Genomic DNA, 19,243 nt, shown 5'->3' on the forward strand with positions numbered 1-19,243 from the left:
CCAAGATTTATTCATTTAGTTAAATATATACAAAATGAGACAATAAAATATTTATTACCTTCTTATTAATCTTACCAGTAGTTCAAGCCTGTTTCTTTTTACTCCCATTCTCTGTCTTTCAAGTGTCAGTACAGTTTCAGTTCAATGTGCTGTCTTATGACTCAGTTCAACCCTCAGACAGTCAAAGGGAGCCCATCCTGTTCCTCATCAGTGGAAAAGCTCATCTTGGTCATGAAGGTTCATCACTTGCGAAAGAACTTGTAGTAGACCACACCTCCTAGGATAGCCAGTTCCAGGATGATGATAATTGACAGTAACAACTTATTCGTGGTTACTCTAGAGTCAAAAAATAAAAATGCAAGGGTTTTTTGGGTTTTTTTCCACTCTTAACAAGCAGAAAGGGCCAAACTCAATAGTTCACTATTCATGTTTTCCTGGAAATGCCATTTAAATCTCCTATTTCACCAGCAGTAGTTCTCTTCTTCCCCTTGAAGGGATCATTGCTCTATACATGCCTACTCCTTCAGTTAAGCAAAAAGGAATACAATACCTGAAGTCCTGTGCTAAAACACTCATTGCGGTGCTTTTACTTGAACTATGTGGTTGGAGAAAAACTCAACTCTCAAAATAATAAAGTACTTCCACAACTGAAAACTAGACAGTTATCACAACTTCCTTTAGCAATGGGCATAAAGGAAAGGTTGTGAGGAGATAAATACCTACTAAGCATACAATCTATGAACTGGGTTTTTCAGGCTAATTAAGCAATATAGCTACCAAGATTTTAGCCATCAAAATAGTACTTGTGTATCAGCTCAGAGTGTCTCATGGACCAGCTTAGGACTAACTGCTCGAGGGTGCTGGTGTGGGCTAAACAGATTTGTGTCATCAGGTATCTACCTCTCCCAGTGCTGCAGTGATTTATGGCACAGCTTTTCCCAACCTGAATGAGTGGCATCTGAAGGCACCATGAGCAATTCACTGTAACTTCCTTCCATCCTCACCACAGTTTGGATAGTTGAAGACCCCACATCATCCTTATCAAATAGTAAATATTCAGTGCTCTTCAAAAGCCTGTACTCCATTAAGCAATTACCAGAGAGGAAAACACACAAATTAGCATCTGCATGTGGGCACACATTCTGTTTACACATTCCCTAAAACTCCCCTGCAGTCTCAGCTGATATTCCTTTTTCCCCCTAAATGCAGCAGGCCCCAATGCTCCATGCTGCTGTCAGTCACACCACTCACCTCCGGGACATCGCGCGTAGAATCTTGCGACTCTTGCTCAAGTTCTCACTTGTGTTCACCAACTGGAGAGAGACAGAAGTTACTTGTCAGTTAGACACATCAATGCACATGAGAGCAGCTGGTGTTGAAATGGATTATAGGACTAAGGATGATCACATGCTCTCAAAATCGAGACACAACATTGTCTTCTACCCACAATACCAGCTGGAAGCATTGTCTCTTTTCTAAGGAGCATTTAGGACTTCTGTGTACACTTTCCCTTAGATATGTACAAACATATACAAATTGAGACCACTTTCTGCCTCTTAAATTAATATACAAATACCAGAATGCTGGTATTAATTTCTTTCATTTCACTGTTTTAGTTGTTAACACAAGAACAAAATTATACTGATGTATTCACCCCAGTGCATATCAAACTGTTTGAAATACTGTTCAAGTTCTATCAAAGAAAGAACTGTGTTGCACTGACAGGTCTAAGTGACCCAGTGGGTACAAGCTCTGAGCTGTTAATGGATAATCCATTTCAGCTTTGCATTGCCCAGAAATGAACTGCCCAGCATACCCAGTCAGCTAATTAAGAAGCATGTAACAAAGTGAGGTTATAAACAAGTAAAAAAGGTGTTGCTTCACAGATGTGATTCATGATGCATGGCCACTGCTTTCCAGGCAAGATTTCACTATTCCACTTCCAAACATTCTAGGGAAGTGAAGGTAAGCTAGGTCACTTATATCACAGACACCTGCCTCCACAATTCCTCTGTATAACATATTGCCCTCAACTGCAAAACTGCTTGTATGTTTCTTAGCACTGAGATGGACTGGACAAAGCTGCAAAGAAAATTATGAAGTCCATTTGGAGCTTAGTAGATCTCTAATCTTCACTACAAAGAACAAGAAAGAAGAAAGTCTGCTTCCAGTTGGAATGTGTGATTCACACAATTCCACAATTCATTGCCTAGGAGACAGAAGTCACAGACACAGTTTAGTGATGAACACAGCAGTGACAGGTTAATGGTTGGACTCAATGATCTTTGAGGCCTTTTCCAACCTAAACAATTCTGTGCTTCTATTAATGGTCTGTTAAGGGACTGTGATGTCTGAAGAACTAGTATTTTTTATTAACTAAAGGACAAAAACTACAAATCTAAAGATCAATTTCCTTTCCTGCTTTCTAACCTAAATTTTGGAACAGGACAAATCAAATTCTGATTGAAATTACAGAACTACTTAAATGAAAAAGCTACAGGCTTTGTTGCAATGAGTAGAGAGAACTCCCAAGGGCAGGGGTATGCTTTTTGTTTTGGTTGAGTGGGCTTATTTACCAAATTCAGTGTCCTCTGAAGTCACTCACCTAAGAGCTTTACCCTTGGGATCCCTTGCACGCACAGAAAGTCCCATCAGTATGTTAGTTCAAAAATCAAATTGTCAGTTTTGCATGCATGTACAAAGAAAACAAGTCAACTAGTTTTTGAAACTCTCACAGCAGAAGCAGAGCTTCTTGAACCAAGGATTAGGAACAGGCAACTTGTCTGACAACACTTCCTCCCTGCAAATACTGGAAAGCTAGTAATTAAGTAATTATTCTTCCACTAAATTCATTTTCATTACAAAAACTTGCTAACTGCTTCCAAAATTTTAACTTTTATTAGTAATCTAGTCACAAGGCAACTCCTTAACAATTTCCTAATCCGCAATTTTTCCAGTAATGCTGTTCTTTCTAGCAGATCTATAGGTCTGATCTCCCATCTTGCACAGACACAGGAGCAGACATTTCACCACCATGCTTTAGACCCTTCTACAGTAATTATTTTTCTTTTATGAGAACAAACAGAAACGTGGCAGCCTGAATTTGCTCTGTAGAATTATCCAATCGGATTACTGTGCCTAGGAAGCTCCCTGAGAGCAGTTACTGGCATACAGTTCCCACTGAAGCAAATGAGATTGTTTCAAAGCAGCGCCCAGTCTCCTGCTCACCCTGCTCTTGGTGCGTTCCAGCTGCTCCCGCTGCTCCCCGAGCTCCTCGATGATGTCCGTGCCAATCTGGTCGGTTTCAGCGGCGATTCGGTGCGAGCGCTCGATGCTCTCGCTGGCTCGGTTCAGACTGTCTGTGCCCTGGAGAAGCAGCACCCTCTGGGACTGCAGGTTAGTCTGAAAAATAATAGATGCTTAACTGTTAAGTACAAAGACAGTATTAGGCTTGTGACACTCAAAGACTCCATAGGCCATCCATTTATATTAGCTGTACATACTTCTCGCATTAACTGATGCAGCCCAGTTAGTTTTTGCCAAGCCTTATTCACCTTGTAAGATTATGGCCAAATCTGGTTAAACCTCAAAAAAGGATACAGCACTGAAGAGTTAAAACAGCCCCCAAAAACTGTCTTTGTAACAATTTACTTTTCTATCAAAGAACATTTACATGAAAATAGTATCTTTCTTTTCCAGATGCTAACTTTTAATTCCATTCACATCTTAAGTCAGCCTTATTTGCAATTCCACAGCTGGTTGCCAGGGGAATCTTGAAGAGTTGACAATCAAAATGATTAGGAACAAATAGCACTAACAGATGGACTGCTAAGTAATAAAGATCCTCTTTTCATGCCAGTAGCCTGGGCTAGAGGATAAGGAATGTTTGCTGACCTTGGGGTCAGAAAGTGGCTCAAAATAAAATGTTTTCTTAAGCTTCAGAAAGTCTAATCTATCACCCTGCTCTCAGGTTTTAGAGGAATCAGTCAAGAGGAATCAAATGCAAAAATTTCCTAAGCTGCAGCAGAAGGAAATACTAAGCAAAGAACTTCCCTCAAATTGTCCACATCTGAGGCAGAAAAATGAAAAGCCCACCTCCACGAATTTTCTGTACAGATGACAGCACTTTGAAGACAGTTAGGTGATTCAGTCTCACTAGCTCAGATATCTCTATGCCTATCTGGTAAACAAGAAATTGTACTTTTTTTGCATTGTAGCAGCAAAACAATAGCAAAAAAAAATGTGCTAGAGGAAAAATTCTTATATTTTCTTGACATTATTCACACTAAGATTGCTTAAAAGATAATTCTACCAAAACCTATACAATGCATGATTCATACTCTGCTTGTTTTGGAGATTAGAACTATGTGAGTTAACCTTTTTTCCATTAAGCAACATCACTCTTTTTCCCTTTTGTAGGGGAATGATTAAACGAAGAAGAGTTTCAGTACGGAATGTTGTGCAAATTACTAACTGCATGGCTTTCAAGGAGTTCCATTCTGATTACATTCCTATCTTTGTTTTAGAACAGAAAAGCTCTTTTCTGAGTTCCAGGTGTTCTTTCTCCTCCCTGAGATATTCATGTTACATGCAGAAAGATATACCAGGAGTTATATAAGCACAGAGGTGGTTTAAAGCAGAAACACTGTAAATAATGCATCTGTGATACTGCTTTTGCACAAACACAGCAAAGTTAAATAAAATTTAGGTCCAATCCTCACACTCTGTTCATTTTCTGTAGCGAAGATTCCGTATTTTGTATCGCCTTGGATTCCACGGCCCAATCCCAAATCTGTGCTTCTCATCTCTCTCTGGAACATGGACAGGTCTCTTCTGTAGGCGCGGATTTTGCTCATCATTTGGTTGCGGAAAGGCACAGGAGCGTACTTCAGTTCTTCCTCCATTTCCCGCAGCTTTAACCAAAGAAAGCAAGTTTATTCTTTAAAGCACCAACTCTACTCTTAGCAGCAGCCATACTCAAAACTCAGCCTCAGATGTTTGTGCAGGACTGGCTGAGGGGGATAACCCCAAACCCCACACCCCATCTAGTATTCTGTACACCACGCTACCCAATGCTGTTGAGCCCATGTGCATTTTCAGACACACAACACCTCAATAAAAAAAGAAATCCCAAGCTTAAATGCTTGAGCTTTTTCCCTGAAACATTACTCTACATTTCAAAATTTAAAATTCTCGCTTTCTTATAGTTTAAGCATTTATAGGATGGGCATCAGCTTTCTATCACATCTGTGCAGCACAGACAGAATCATAGGATGGTTTTGGTTGGAAGAAACCTCAAAGACCACCTTTTGTTCCCACACCCCTGCCATGGGCAAGGACACCTTCCACCAGACCAGGTTGCTCAGAGATCCATCAAGCCTGTCCTTGAACACTTCCAGGGATTGAGCATCAAGAGTTTCCTGGCAAAACTGTTCCAGTGTCTCACCAATTCCCAGTTAAGTTTCTTCCTAGTGCCCAATCTAACTCTACCCTTTGTCAGTTTAAAGTCATTACCCCTTGTCCTATCACTACCTGCCCTTGTTCAAAGTCCCTCTCCAGCTCTCTTGTAGCTCCCTTCAAGTACTGATAGGCTGCAATAAGGCAGCCCAGAGCCTTCTCCTCTACAGGCTGATCAATCCCAATTGTCTCAGCCTTTTCTCATACAACAGGTGTTCCATCCCTCTAATCTTCATGGCACTCCTCTGGATCCATGTCCTTCCTGTGCAATTTTAATTGCACCTCCACCACTCTACGTTTTTCAATAAAGTGAAGGCAGTATCAAAACTGAGCACTCAAAATCCCCTCAAAACACATGTAAGAGTATTTGTCTATATTTATGTATGTATGTAAGTATACACAACAGTCATAACAAACACACACACACCTATCAGGATCAATCATCAAACAGTAAAAACATGAAGCTCCTGCCTGCCAGAATAGGATGGATAAAACAGTAACATTAGAAAGTATGTCCTTATTAAGGCAGCAGTCTTTCAACCATCAGGAAGGCTGGAAGCCTCACACTCACCGTCTCATTGGCTTCACGCTGCTTCTCATCAAATTCTCGAACTAGTTTTTTCTTCTCCTCTGGGAAAGTGAAAGCAGTATGTCAGATAAACTATTGAGAAATGACAACAGAACTTCAACTCAACCCACTGAAAACAAGGAAGCTGCCACAGACGGCTGGCTGCAAAACACCAGGTCAAAATTTCTTTCAAATGGGAACGGTTTGTTCTTATTACAACTTTTCAGAAGGGAGTGGGGCAAGACAGCAGAAATCTGTCTTCCAAATGCTTAACACTGCCTCTGGTAGACAAATGACGTAATTTTTATAATATTTTTCTGATCTTCTGTCCTTCAATGTCCACTGGCAGAATCGTGTGTTGAAAAACATTTAGCGTGAGAAAACAGCAAAGAAGACACATTGGTAAACAGCTCATAAAAATATTTCTTTTTTTTTTTTTTTTGCAAACACTTCAGATTACTGAAGGCTGAAACTGTAATTTGGATTTGAACAGAACATCAGGTCAATCTAAATTTTCAAGTGAGCCCTGAAGGTCCCGGCAGATCTGGCACTCTGCATTCCCATGGTCGTAAAGTACCTAAATATACAGGAAAAGCATTCCAGTGTTCTCTAAGACAAAAGATCCCACCAAGGTACCACCTTGGGTCCACAGACTAAAGCTCAAATGCTTCCCTCTTCTGGAATGACATGAGTTGACTCAGCCAACAACACTATTCATTTTAGTTGCCTGAGACAGTCATTTACTCAGATCTGTGTACCTAGGGCTTTGGAGACCAAATAATGTGTTTCACTGCTGTTACTCTATTTTAAAGCAAAATCTTATGGCTTATATTTTTCATGTGTTAAAAAACCATCATATCTTTCTAACATCCACCATTGATGAAAGCCTAAATCTGAAACTTTCCTTATATCAACTGAGCAAAAACACATGTTCTGTAATCTTTTGCAAAAGCACTGGAGATGAACACCAGAGGACTGTTGTAAAGTACTGCAAACAAAATCAAATTCTATCAGAGATCTGATAACTATGCACCTAGCTTAATTCACCTCTCTCAAAAGAGTATTATTCAGTCCTGAACAAAATTGTAGGCAGCAGAAAATGTAGACTGACATCTTGGTAAAACCCCTGCAATTTGATTGAAGACAAAATTACATAAAACATCATTATAAAAACATCATAAAAACTCACTTGATAATACATTTTGGTAAGCACAGTCCTCTGCAAAAGAAGTAGCTTTTAAACCACTGAGATCTCAACAGAAGATAGGAAAAAATTTGAAGTGCTCAGAACATTAGTATGTAGCTCCTCTCAAATACACAATACTACTAAACTGTAGGCTTTCCTTCTCAGTTCCAGATTAAGCCCAGAATTTGAACTGTAGAGAACTTAAGACAGAACTAAAACCCATGATCTAAAGAAGTAGCTGTGGTCTCATGTAGTACACAGAATTATTACAGACTAAGCTACATCATGACTGTTACTATATTAGACATTAGCTGGTATCAGGAAATGCAATTTCACATCCCCATTTATTCAGGAGGAAATGCTGACTTAGGAGGTTCCTAAATACACTCTCCTCAACTTCCTCCATTATTTGCCATCACATACATTTGTGCTGATGCCACTGCTTGTGTAGCTGGGTTACAAGTTAAATCATGGACATGAACAGTGGAAAAACAGCCTTTGGAAGTCAGTAATTTGTTTCATACAGGTCATTTCACTAATCTGATTCAAGCAGTGCCCTCTTAAACCCACTGCTGTCTCAAAGTCATGGAAACCCATCACAGATCTGGAAAAGCAGCATTTCCCTGCCAAAATACACTGAAGATATTCACCTGGCATCATTCTGCATTGAGCCAAAACTCAAAGCACACAGCCAGATCCCCTAAAATGCAGCAGCAGTACATTACCCACAGCTCATCAATGTTGAACTGATTTATTTCCAATCAGTCAGAAAGAGATTCAGTGGGAAAGCACAGCTAACTGAACTCATGCAGAGGAAAATACACCATTTGAAACTTATTCAGGCTGTTTCTCTTTCTTACAGATTTGGAAGGGGGGGGGGGAGGGGGGGGGAATGTTTCTAGAATTAGGAATTTGTCATCTTGTTATATAGAGTGAAACAGCATTTCCAAACCTCTGCAGCTCAAAGATGTCCCAAGGACTACAGATTCTGTGTTGCTTCTGAAGCATGTGAACTGTCTTAAAGAGTCCTCCAAGGCCTCTTTTATCAACTCCTGAATATTCTGAGATCAGACAACTTGAAAAATAAAGATATACTCCCCTCCTCATAAGTACAAGAACATTAGGAGAGTGGAATGACTCTACCAGATAGACAAAGTTTTAAATTTGTCTCTTAGAAACACTTCAAAAAAATTGTGCCAGGATTTTTGCAGAGAAAAAAACAAAAACAGAATAGCTGTATTAAAATTCTTTAGCATGTCTCAAAATTCAACTTGCAATTATTTGCAACCTATTGAAAAAATCCCAAGTATGCAAAGACGGTTGCCTGTAAATACTCCATTTAAGCCTGTGGCTCAGAACTCATTGTTCATGACTGCCACATTGTCAAGGAGACTTGATGAAGTTTTACATCACCAAGAAAATGACCATGCTCATTTCTATAGGAAAATAAGGATTTCTACCAGAAAGGGCATTGCTGTTTTAAGCTTTTATCCTTTTTGACCACCAGTGAAATTAAGTCAAGTTTGCAAGTTGTCATTTGAGGGTTTCAACAACTTTCTTGTACCAAACTTTCTGTAAACGCTTATGACAAGGACTGTGACCCTGAATTTTATTTATTTCATTATTAAACAGAAAGCCAAGTAAGAAACAGGATGTTAAGTGTTTCATGCTCTGTGTTATCTAGCACAGAATGGTACATTCTGAAAAAAACTGGTTTTATGATTTTACACAAAACTGATCAATTGTGGGAGAATGAACACTGCAAAAGAATGTGGTTGACAGACCCTGCCCATCACTGGGATACAAAACCTGAGCTACAGCAGCTCATGACAGCTGTGGATTACATTTCTCATAGGAAGAGTTTAATAAGAGTCATTCAATGATGCTGGCAAAATTCTCCTTGTCACATTGCTTCCCTTTCTGGTTCTCAGAACACTGCCAAGTATCAAGGGCCGAATCAGAAGCACAGATCCTTACAGAGGACTGTTCTGTCCGAGCATTTTACCCATTTGTGTGGTATAAAGAATACCCTTAAAGCCAGGCTGTGCTTCTAATACAACTTAGTGTGGCTAGAACTATAGGTTTTCTCTATTTTGTGAGTACATGATGTACAAACCAGACTTCTAAAATAGTAATTAAAATGCAAACATTCTCCAACAAATCTACAGATGCTTCTGGGCAGTTCTGACAATAAAAACTGCTTCTATTTCTGCCAATGAGGTTTTAAATGTGAATCCAACATATGCAAATTTAAAAAGAATGGGAGAACCCCAAACTCCCAAAACACTGCAGTTGTTCCATAATCACAGAATCAATTAGGCTGGAAAAGACCTCTGCAGTCCAACCTGACCTAACACCACCTTGTCAACTAGACCACAGCACTGAGAGCCACATCCAGTCCCTCCTTAAACACCTCCATGGAGGGGGACTCCACCACCTCCATGGGCAGCTCATTCCGATGTCTAATCACACTGTGAAGAAATTCTTCCTAATGTCCGACTTTAATCTCCCCTGGTGCAGTTCAGACCCGTGTCCTCTTGTGCTGGCGCTGGCTGCCTGGCGAAGAGGCCGAGCCCACCTGGCTACAGGCTCCTTCAGCTGCTCCTGGACAGTGAGGGGATCACCCCTGAGCCTCCTGTTCTCCAGGCTAAACTCCAGTTCTAATAGAAACAGCACCAAATACCACCCAAATAACAACTCTCCCCAGAGACTGATACTGTGAACCTAGCACGGCAGTGCTTGCCTAGGGAGTGGAAATTTGCCAGAGCAGAGGAGCTCTAGGGCAGTGAAGCCACCAGGACACAGCAGCAGCTGAAAACCACACACAGCAGAGGCACCGCTCCTCCAGCAGGCTCCGAACAGGAGCGAGGTCCCGAAGCCCTACAACCGCAAAGCCCCGCACAAACTCTTGAGGGGACACTGCCCTCCCAGCGGCTCAAACACGCCTGTCTAACGAGAAGCACCCGAACACTCGGGCCGGCCCCGCAGCCGGCGGAGCAGCTCCGGCCGGAGAGACCGCGGCCCCGCCCGCGCCCTGCTCCCGGCCCCGAGGGACGTCCACTCCCGCTCCCCGCCTCACCGGCCGCGCTGCCCCGCAGCCGCTCGGGGACGGCCCGCAGGTCTCCGTGCAGCCCGCGGAAGATCTCGTGCAGCCGCTCCAGGTGCTCGGAGGACGCGGCCCCGCGGCCCGCCATGGCCCCACAGCCCCCGCGCCCCCGGCCCCGCCCCGCCCGCCGCTTCCGCCGCCGGGGCCGCCTCGCGCGCTGCCTGCTGGGAGCTGTAGTTCCGGACAGGCGGCCGCGCCCGCACCGCGGAGGGGCGCTCGTCCGCCGCCGCCATGGAGCGCCCCGGGCCGGCCGCGCTACGTGTACACCGCAGCATAATCCCTTGCCAGGGTTAATGACATGAACCTCGGCCTGAGCTTGTAAAAATGTGTTTCAAACACAGCGCCCACAGCCGGCGCTGCGCTTTCTCTGCAGATTATTTCTCGGCTCCCTAATTGCTGAGTGCGTTTCAGAATGTTTCGAGGGACCGAGGTCCGAGCCGTGCGATGCCGGGGTAAAAAGCAGCAGGCCGGTGCGGTGCAGCCGGCCGGCCCCTCGCTGCCCGCGGGTAGCCTCGCCGGGGCGCGGCCCGGTGCTGGAGGTGTGGCTGTACGGCTGTGGGCGAGGCCAACACCGGAGAAGCGGCGGAGGCGGATCCAGAGGGCGGGGGCTGCGGGAGCCGTGAGCTGACGGTGCGCGGAGAGCTGGCGGTAGCGATGCTCAACTGCTGGGAAGCCGCGCTGGGCGCCGCCGTCTCCGTCCCCGTGCTTCTTTTCGTGGCAGCGCCCTACATCAGGTGCGTCTTACCGATCCTGCCCTTCGCGTTATGTCCAGCCCCGCAGAGCGGCGCGGAGCCGGCGCCCTTCGCGTCTCAGCGCTCGTGTGTTTGTGTGTGTGTGGCGGGAGTACGAACAGCGGGAACCCCGTTCCACAGCCCGCGCCGGGGTCGGGAGTTATTCAGGCCCCGCAGCTGCAGCGCCCCGCTCACGCTGCCGCGCTCGCTCAGCGCCGGCACCGCCCGGCGCCTTTCCCGGGCTCGGGCTCTGTCCCGGCTCTGTGGCGCTCGCGGAGGAGCGGCGGGGGCGGGGCCGCGTTCTCCTCAGGGCGCGGCGCTGCAGCCCATTGGCCAAAGGGCTCCGGGGCGCGCGGCGGCAGCCAATGGGAGCCGTGGCTCCACTTGACGCACTAAGTGGGGGGAGCCCTGGGGCGGAGCCGCGCTCGGGAAAGCGCGGGGGATCGGGGCCGCCTTCCCGCTGTCCCCGTCGCGACAGTCGCGATCAGCCGCTTCGGGTGAGGGCGCCCGTGACTCCCGGGGGCCCAGGGCGCAGCGGTGAGCCCGAGTGTCGATGTGAGCCCCCAGGTTCAGCCTCCTACGGAGGCAGAGGTGACTGGTGCCTCCCCTCTTGCAGGCGGTATGTCGCTGGAGGACGGTGTAAGTCGACGGCAAGGCTGGAGGGGAAGGTGGTGATAATCACAGGAGCCAACACTGGCATCGGGAAAGAGACCGCCAGAGACCTCGCGCAGAGAGGCAAGTGCAGTCTCGTCAGCAGACATCCCTGTGAGCTGGGGTGACTGTGCCTTGTGTCCCTTTTCTGGTCCCAAGGAACACGTATTGTAGGCTTATATTAAAGTGAACTGGATTCTAGAGTTACTGCGGATGAGTCCAACTGTTGTTCCTTCAGAGGCTGAGGTGCAAGTTCCCAGTTCCTCAACTGGTTTAATTCCTTGGACTCCAAAAACGTGCCGTGGAGACATGAAAATGCTTTGCACTGCAACTGATTCGAGAGGACTGGGGAAGTTCCTGGATTCTGCTTGTATGAAGCTGGGAAATGCCATAGGTCCACCACTGTATGCTTCAGTTATTCATGTTTCAAGCTAATTTGATGTAAATATTACTTAGCTAACTGTTAAGAAGATTAAACTACCTGTTCACAATCCATTTAGAAATTACTCTGGCTGGAATCCATCACCTTTATGTGCTCCTGGCTTGATGTTCCCATTATAGAGGCACATACAGCCCTATCATACCAGTGTTGTATGCACTCCTAACTTGGGAGAACCTGGAGAGCTACTTAAGATGCACATTTCCTTGGTCTGAATGTGTCTTTCAGCTGGATCGTAGCTCACAATTGAGTGAGAAAGGCTTTGTCCCTTCCAGCCACCCCCCTGACTGATGCCAGTTCCCTAAAGAAACAATATATTGTTTGTAATTGCTGTGCACAGTCAGCGTGCATGTAGCCTTGATCACCTAGTGTGCTCCAGTGATCTCAGTTTCTTGTTGTTCCCCCCTCTCCTCCTTGCAGGTGCGAGAGTCATTATTGCCTGCAGAGACATAGCAAAGGCAGAAGCTGCAGCCAGTGAAATCCGAGCTGAGACAGGGAACCAGCAAGTCATTGTGAAAAAGCTGGACTTGGCTGACACAAAGTCCATCCGGGAGTTTGCTGAGAAATTTCTAGCAGGTACAGTCTCTAGCTTCTTCTTTTTAGTGAGAATATTTTACCAAGGACTGATGCCTGCTCTTCTAACCATTGCCAAATCCCTGCCTTGCTTTTCTCTGAACCTCTTGAGTAATGTGGTTCACAGCAGGGACTGGTCAGAGCCCATGAACTAGTCTGTGGTAGGAGATGTATCCTTTTTTTAAGGTGATGTGGCTGCAAGTCAGACAGCAAGGGGTGACTTGTGCTTCCTTCTTGTCTGCATTCTGTTTTCTTGTTTAAGGATGACTGTTGTTTCTTACAGAGGAGAAGGAACTCCATATTCTCATTAATAATGCTGGGGTAATGTTATGCCCTTACTCGAAGACTGCTGATGGCTTTGAGATGCATCTGGGAGTCAATCATCTTGGTAAGGCCAGTGGAATCCTGTTTGCATTCAGTATGGAATCTGATGATTCTCTATCATCAAATGGTTTGGGTTGGAAACTAGGACAGGAGCCCTTCGTAGAAGGATGCCCTTTTGTCTCACCCAGGTCACTTCCTGCTGACTTTCCTGTTGCTGGAGCGGCTGAAGCAGTGTGCCCCAGCCCGCATCGTGACCGTGTCCTCGCTGGCTCACCACGGAGGCAGGATCCGCTTCCACGACCTGCAGGGCGAGAAGTGCTACAGCCGCGGCCTCGCCTACTGCCACAGCAAACTGGCCAACGTGCTCTTCACCCGCGAGCTGGCCAGGCGGCTGCAAGGCAAGTGCCACGGGCAGGAGGGGAGTTTATCCCCTGGGCTTCCGCAGCACCTGCCGTGGGGAGCGTGGGTCCAAGAAACGGGGGCAGATTGCCTAGGCAGGTATTGAATGGTTTGAGGCAAATGTCACTGAGAGCTCTTTGCAGGAAGAAAATATCTCCTGTCTGTGGAACCAGGAGAGATTAGACAGTACCTTGTAAGTCACAACACCTGTCACAGTTGTCATTCGGTCCTGTTCATAAACTTTACTATAACATTTACTGTATAAATTTACTATAACAGAAGCAGTGTCTTCCCCAGGAAATTACTATTAGAGTAAGTCAAAAGAGGCAGGTTTTCTCAAAAGCCTGATGGAAACTGCTGCTGGTTTAGCACAGGCCCTCTAGCACTTTGTTTTGCAGAAGGCATATAATGACTCCTGTGTTTAGAAAGGAGCAGGGGATGCTCCAGTGCCATGGATGAGTGATTTAAACTGCATCAAGAATCACCATCAAAGGTATTAGCAAAAGTGCTTTTAAGCTGATGTCATGCCTTAACGAAGTTTGAGGGCAAGGTTCACTTTATTACTTACATGGAAGACACATACAAAGGAAAACTGATTTAGAATTGAGTTAGAATGATTCACACAGCATTGGAAACACACTATGTAAGGAAGATCCTCCTGTTGAATCACAAGGCTCAGCATGGAGCCCCATGCTTTTTAAACTCCTTAGGGAGCCTAGGTGCAGCTAGGTCTTGGAAAATTTATATGTAATGGAATTATCTATACAAAGTTTAAAATAATTGAGTAGCTACATGGACTAGTAATGTTTCCTCAGAATTAATTCAGCAGTCACTTAGCAAGGATTAAGGATTTGTTGCAAGCAAAGGGCCTCTCTGCCTTGGTTAAGGAAGGCTCTCTTAGTCTTAGGTAAGAAATATCAAATCTTGAGAGGCATCCCTGCTCCAGATGTGCTGTCTAGTTGCAGTTTGAGCTGAGGTCCACTTGGGTTCATCCAAAGGTTTGCTGTTGGTAAAAGGTCTCTGCCTTGAGGAACAACCTTGAGAGGTGAGCCAGCTCAAGGGAAGATTGGCACCCTGCAGTCATACTGCCTAGCAGGGAGAGCTCAGAGAAGGCTCACTTAGACTGCAATATTTATAGAATGGAGTGGTTGGCTTGTATTCAGAATGCATACAATGCAAAGCTACACATGAGACTCAGTGTATCCATAACCTGGGTACAGGAGTGTTGGAAAAGCCATGTACTACTTGTGTTAACTGTTTGATGAGCGTTCCAGGTTCGTGTGTGCTGATACTCACTGGCCTCTGTAGATTTCCTAGAGGAGTTTTGGCCCATTTAGAGCTCAGACCTTTACCTTCTTTGGAGTCTGTACCAAACTACTGCTGATTTGGCTAAAAGTCAAGTGTATCCATCACATCCAGCATGCAGTAACTACAGATGACTTCACTTACTCTCTGTATCCAAGTGTGGACTGCTCCTTTAAGTTATAGAATATCTACAGGTAGAATTGAAGAGTATAATACCCTTCTTTTAAAGACTTTGATCCATGCAGATTTGCCCTGGAATACTTTATTTTGCCACAGGCACAAGAGTCACAGCAAACGCTCTCCATCCCGGTTCTGTCTATTCTGAGCTGGTCCGGCACTCGTTTGTAATGACTTGGCTGTGGAAGATGTTCTCCTTCTTCTTGAAGACACCTTGTGAAGGAGCTCAGACCAGTATCTACTGTGCAGTAGCTGAGGAGCTGGACTCAGTGACAGGACAGTATTTCAGGTGGGTGCAAGCTGATGAAGTGATACTCTGTGGAAGGCAACTTCATTGGCTGGGGAATATGGGATTTGCTGTCATTCTTCATTAAAAAGGGGCTGTCTGATAAGACTGAGGGTGTCAAATACTAGAGCATTACCCCTTCCAGGTCTGTTGCAGTTGTGTTAGAAGAAGCACCTAACCTGTGCAACAGTTCATACAACAGCATGTCCTTTAGTGCTAGAAATATTAATGTACTGGAAGTGCAGGAATGTTTGTCACATGCTAAGAGCTCTTATGCTGACCTGCCTAACACTTGGGAAAACCACTTTTCAGTACAACTGTGCCTTTAATAAGGTCACTTCAGTCAATCCTGGGAAGACCAATTCCATTTGTAGTTTTACTCCACTGGAGCAGAAGGGCCTGTGCTCTCAGGGAGAGCTGATGGAGCTGCAGAGACAGGAGGTGAGATTTTCAGGTCTGGCATGTGACCAATAACTTTATCCTTCAGTGTGATAGACCCATTAGCTGGGACAGACTCTTGCTGGCCTGCTTGTCACGCAGTCATGAAAATGGTCTTGTTTAGTTCCCATTACAAAATCTGTTATTTTCTGACTTCTTTGACTTACTCCAAGACCCTACATTCTTCTTTTCTCATCTCCAAAACCACAGCCCAGAGCAGTTTCAAGCCATCCTCATTCTGTATTTGAAGACTGTCATCTGAACCAATTCCCACAGATATGTCTGCCAGCTTCTCATTGCATGTAGAGCACTGTAACAATACTAGTTTTTGGGAATAAATAAGAAAATTTGTCCTTTTTTCCCCCCCTCATATGGATGCCATTGTGTCTTTGCAGAGCTTTCTTCTTGTGATTTGTGACCAGATTAGTCTCTCTAATGACATTGTCTTATCTTCATTTGGGAATTTGTACCATCTTAATCAGACTTGAATATATAAATAGACATCTTAAGTCTTCCCCGGGTGACTGTCTGTCTTGAGTTAAAACATATAATATAGAAATATAGAAGACTGATGGAATTTAAACTCATAAAAAAGGGAGTTTTGGATATGGTGAGAAATTAGAAGCTTCAACACCAATTCACAACTGACACTGGACTAGCCTAGAATCCTTTTAACTTTCCAGCCCTAGACTATAAAACACAAGTGCAGACATTAAGAAAAGAATTTACGTGCCACAGTGAGACAGGTGGGAATCCACCAGTCATTTCAGGAATACTAAAGGCTATCTATAAATGCTGAGCCAAATGGAAACCTTACAAGATGCCATTTTTTCTGTGCTTTCAACTCCCAAGTTACTGCAGCATTACAGTTGAAAACACAGGACCTCTTTTCCAGACTGAATGCTTTCTGATTGGAGGAGCTGAGAAAAAAGGAGCCACAGTTCAGATGATAATGGAAAAAGGGGTAACCAAACATGGTTATTACAGTGTTATTATTCTTGGGCATATAGTGGGATAAATAATTTAGAATGAAGGGCTGTTCAAGTGACATTGTTGCAGTGTTTGTTAGGAAATGTACTCCTGAAGAAGCTTGGTTAGAGTTTACATCCCTTTTTAGTGGTATTAATGAGAATGCACACTAGTGAAGATTGAGTTGAAACAACAGATAGAAGTAGACTTGCTTGCCAGTTCTTGGTGCCACTGGGAGAGATTCTTCCCTAGCTAGTTGGAAAGAATCTTTCTTGTGGTGGCTTAGCACCAACCCTTGCTCATTTGCTGGATAGCCTCCCACCGTTCTTGAACTGGTCTTGAATTAAACTGATAGAGAGCACCTCCTTAATCTTAACATTTCAGTGTACTAACAGATGGAGATCTTAGACTTGAAAGAATAATAAAGGTGTTTTTCTTACAGTGATTGCCAGCCAGCGTATGTATCTCCACGTGGTCGGGATGATGAGGTAGCAAAGAAGCTGTGGAGTGTGAGCTGTGAGCTCCTTGGCATCCAGTGGGACTGAGCAGCACAGGAGTGTCCCTGGCTGGGCCCAGCCATGCTTCTCTGGGGAACAGCACTGCTGAGAGGCCTCAAGAGTATTGCTAATACTTCAGCTGCTCTAAGGATGGCTCCGTGGGCACAATGTAATTTGAATTTCTGGAATATTACACTTAAGGATTGAGATTTGTAAGCAATCGGTCCCTCTTCCTAGCTGGAGAATTAGAGCACTGATGCAGGAAGCAACCTACTTTTTATCTCACAGAGCAGCTTGAGGCTATGGTTCTCTGGCTTTAGAATAGAAAGGGAGGTTGCAATCTTAGGTTTAGATTATGAAGTAACAAGGAATTACTTTAAATAAAGTTTGGTTGATTTTTTTCCTAACAGCAATAAAAAAGGTAGGACTCTGAACTTAGGATCTATGAGATTCCTTTTAGTTCCTACCCTTTGAACTGGCGGAGCAAAAATACTTTAGTTAGATTTTCTGGCAATTTATGCAATGCAAATACTCTCAAGCACACAGAAACAGGTTCTGGCCTTTTTGTGCCAAGCATTAGGTAAAGTTTTTACATGGGATCACTTTCTCTGCATGCTCTGTAAGAAGCTGTACCCTAGCCACTGAGGTATCTTGGCCCTAAATACCCACTGACTGCAGTAAGTTAACTGAGGGCTGGCAAATCTGAGAGCCCAGGTTTTGGTGCAGGTGACTGGGAGGTTAAAAGCTGCAGGAGGGCTGCAGTTGTGCACAGGCAAGTTACTAAAAAAAAAAAAGATCAACGTCTCTTGTGAAGCATTGAACAAAGATGGTGTAGAAGTTCTCACAGTAAACCCCCCAGCTGCACTTGAAATGACTTAGGAACATCTCAGCCATGTTAAAAAATATTAAACAACTTCAGCTTTAAATGATACAAAACTCCCTAGAGCTAAACAGCTAAAGCAGGAGGCAGGATTATCTTGGTATTACGATCAAGCTGGCTCCAGGACATGAAGGTAAGACTCACAGAAATCCTTGCATTTGTCTGCCCAGCAGTTACTGGTTGGCAAGGCTGCCAGCCTCCCCATGCAGGACCACACAGCTTGCACTTCCACAGGAGCTGGCTCAGGCCATGTAGCACTGGGACTGCTCCCTTGGAATCCAGTGCTACGTGAGTGCAAATTGCTGGAGTGTGATCCATAATCAGAGATTATTTCTGAAAGAGTTAAGCAGTCAGAAACCAAGTGCCACAGCTCACAGGATTATCTTCTGCTTCTTAAAAAAAAACCTGGAAGTTTTTGGACTTGCATATGAGCCTGCCACTGTGACCAACTGCCAGTTTTGGAAAATAAATGATAATTTAATTCTTCCTGTCTGGATGCTGTCTATGCAGATCAGTCCTGTGCTACCTCTGAGCAATACTAAATAAAGTCATTTTCCTTTTACAACAGGACCCTGTATCTTCTTTCAAAAATGCTGAATTAGTTTACTTGGTGTTGCTGTTACCTGCACTTGTCTCACTATTGTAGAGAATTCAGTCCAGGTAACATTTTAAAAAGTCCCTTTGTGTTTTTCCCTGTCACTCTAGCTTTTTTTTTTTTTTTTTTCTTTTCCCGTCTCTCTTTATGCTTCATCCCAACTATGAAGCTAAATCCACAACTAGAATGTAGCAGTAGAATGTCACCTACCACTGAAGCCTTGGCTTGCTTTATCTATGTCATTCTCTGATCTCAAAATGGCTTCAGTAGCAAGAGAAACCATTTTTTAAAAAGCAGAAAAGTGTCTCTGGTGTGAAATATTTTTGCCCTTGCAGGTCAATGCTCTTCTCAAAGAAGTCTGATTGTAGATTTAACACACGACATATTAAATAAGCATTTCCATAGACATACATCAATTCTCTTTGACCTTGAGCAAGTAATTTATACCTCTCAGCTGATCTGTAAAAAATGAGGAAACTAAAGCTTATTTAGCTATCTCAAAGGGAGGCTTGTAAGGGAGAGTTAGATTAACTTGCAAAGCTCCCTAAAGAGGATTACAGAGTACACGTATGAGGCTGAACTACCTAGGCTACCTAGATGTGACATTCCAGTCAATCTAAATACTGAGGATACTCAGTAACAGATAAATACAGCATGAAAGA

General features: G+C 44.3%; 2 protein-coding genes across 2 annotated transcripts; one reads left to right on the forward strand and one right to left on the reverse strand.

Annotated features, from left to right (window-relative positions):
• Positions 1 to 35: 35 nt before the first annotated feature.
• On the reverse strand, positions 36 to 10,449 carry VTI1B (vesicle transport through interaction with t-SNAREs 1B). The gene is made up of 6 exons (XM_079309690.1): positions 10,291 to 10,449; positions 6,029 to 6,087; positions 4,722 to 4,913; positions 3,229 to 3,402; positions 1,252 to 1,313; positions 36 to 336 (listed from the first exon to the last, which is right to left on the reverse strand). Exons 1-6 carry the CDS (start codon positions 10,403 to 10,405, stop codon positions 243 to 245), a joined length of 696 nt encoding a protein of 231 aa, XP_079165816.1. The 5' UTR covers positions 10,406 to 10,449; the 3' UTR covers positions 36 to 242.
• Positions 10,450 to 10,902: 453 nt separating this feature from the next.
• LOC306803290 (retinol dehydrogenase 12-like) lies at positions 10,903 to 18,551 on the forward strand. Its single transcript, XM_079308544.1, has 7 exons — positions 10,903 to 11,051; positions 11,665 to 11,783; positions 12,559 to 12,714; positions 12,995 to 13,099; positions 13,224 to 13,433; positions 15,016 to 15,205; positions 17,052 to 18,551. The coding sequence occupies exons 1-7, from the start codon at positions 10,972 to 10,974 to the stop codon at positions 17,152 to 17,154; spliced, it is 963 nt and encodes a 320-aa protein (XP_079164670.1). The 5' UTR covers positions 10,903 to 10,971; the 3' UTR covers positions 17,155 to 18,551.
• Positions 18,552 to 19,243: the final 692 nt, after the last annotated feature.

The sequence above is a fragment of the Erithacus rubecula genome (assembly GCF_903797595.1).
Source record: "Erithacus rubecula genome assembly, chromosome: 6".
In the NCBI taxonomy this organism is placed as follows: domain Eukaryota; kingdom Metazoa; phylum Chordata; class Aves; order Passeriformes; family Muscicapidae; genus Erithacus; species Erithacus rubecula.

What these genes read in the sequence shown, in the direction of transcription:
- VTI1B (XM_079309690.1), bottom strand. Translation starts at nt 10,405, where the DNA reads ATGGCGGGCCGCGGGGCCGCGTCCTCCGAGCACCTGGAGCGGCTGCAC. An exon ending in GCTGCGGGGCAGCGCGGCCG is followed by an intron (nt 6,088 to 10,290) that starts GTGAGGCGGGGA and finishes TCACTTTCCCAG; the next exon opens with AGGAGAAGAAAAAACTAGTT. An exon ending in AGCGTGAAGCCAATGAGACG is followed by an intron (nt 4,914 to 6,028) that starts GTGAGTGTGAGG and finishes CTTTGGTTAAAG; the next exon opens with CTGCGGGAAATGGAGGAAGA.
- LOC306803290 (XM_079308544.1), top strand. Translation starts at nt 10,972, where the DNA reads ATGCTCAACTGCTGGGAAGCCGCGCTGGGCGCCGCCGTCTCCGTCCCC. An exon ending in CAGAGACCTCGCGCAGAGAG is followed by an intron (nt 11,784 to 12,558) that starts GCAAGTGCAGTC and finishes TCCTCCTTGCAG; the next exon opens with GTGCGAGAGTCATTATTGCC. An exon ending in TCTGGGAGTCAATCATCTTG is followed by an intron (nt 13,100 to 13,223) that starts GTAAGGCCAGTG and finishes TGTCTCACCCAG; the next exon opens with GTCACTTCCTGCTGACTTTC.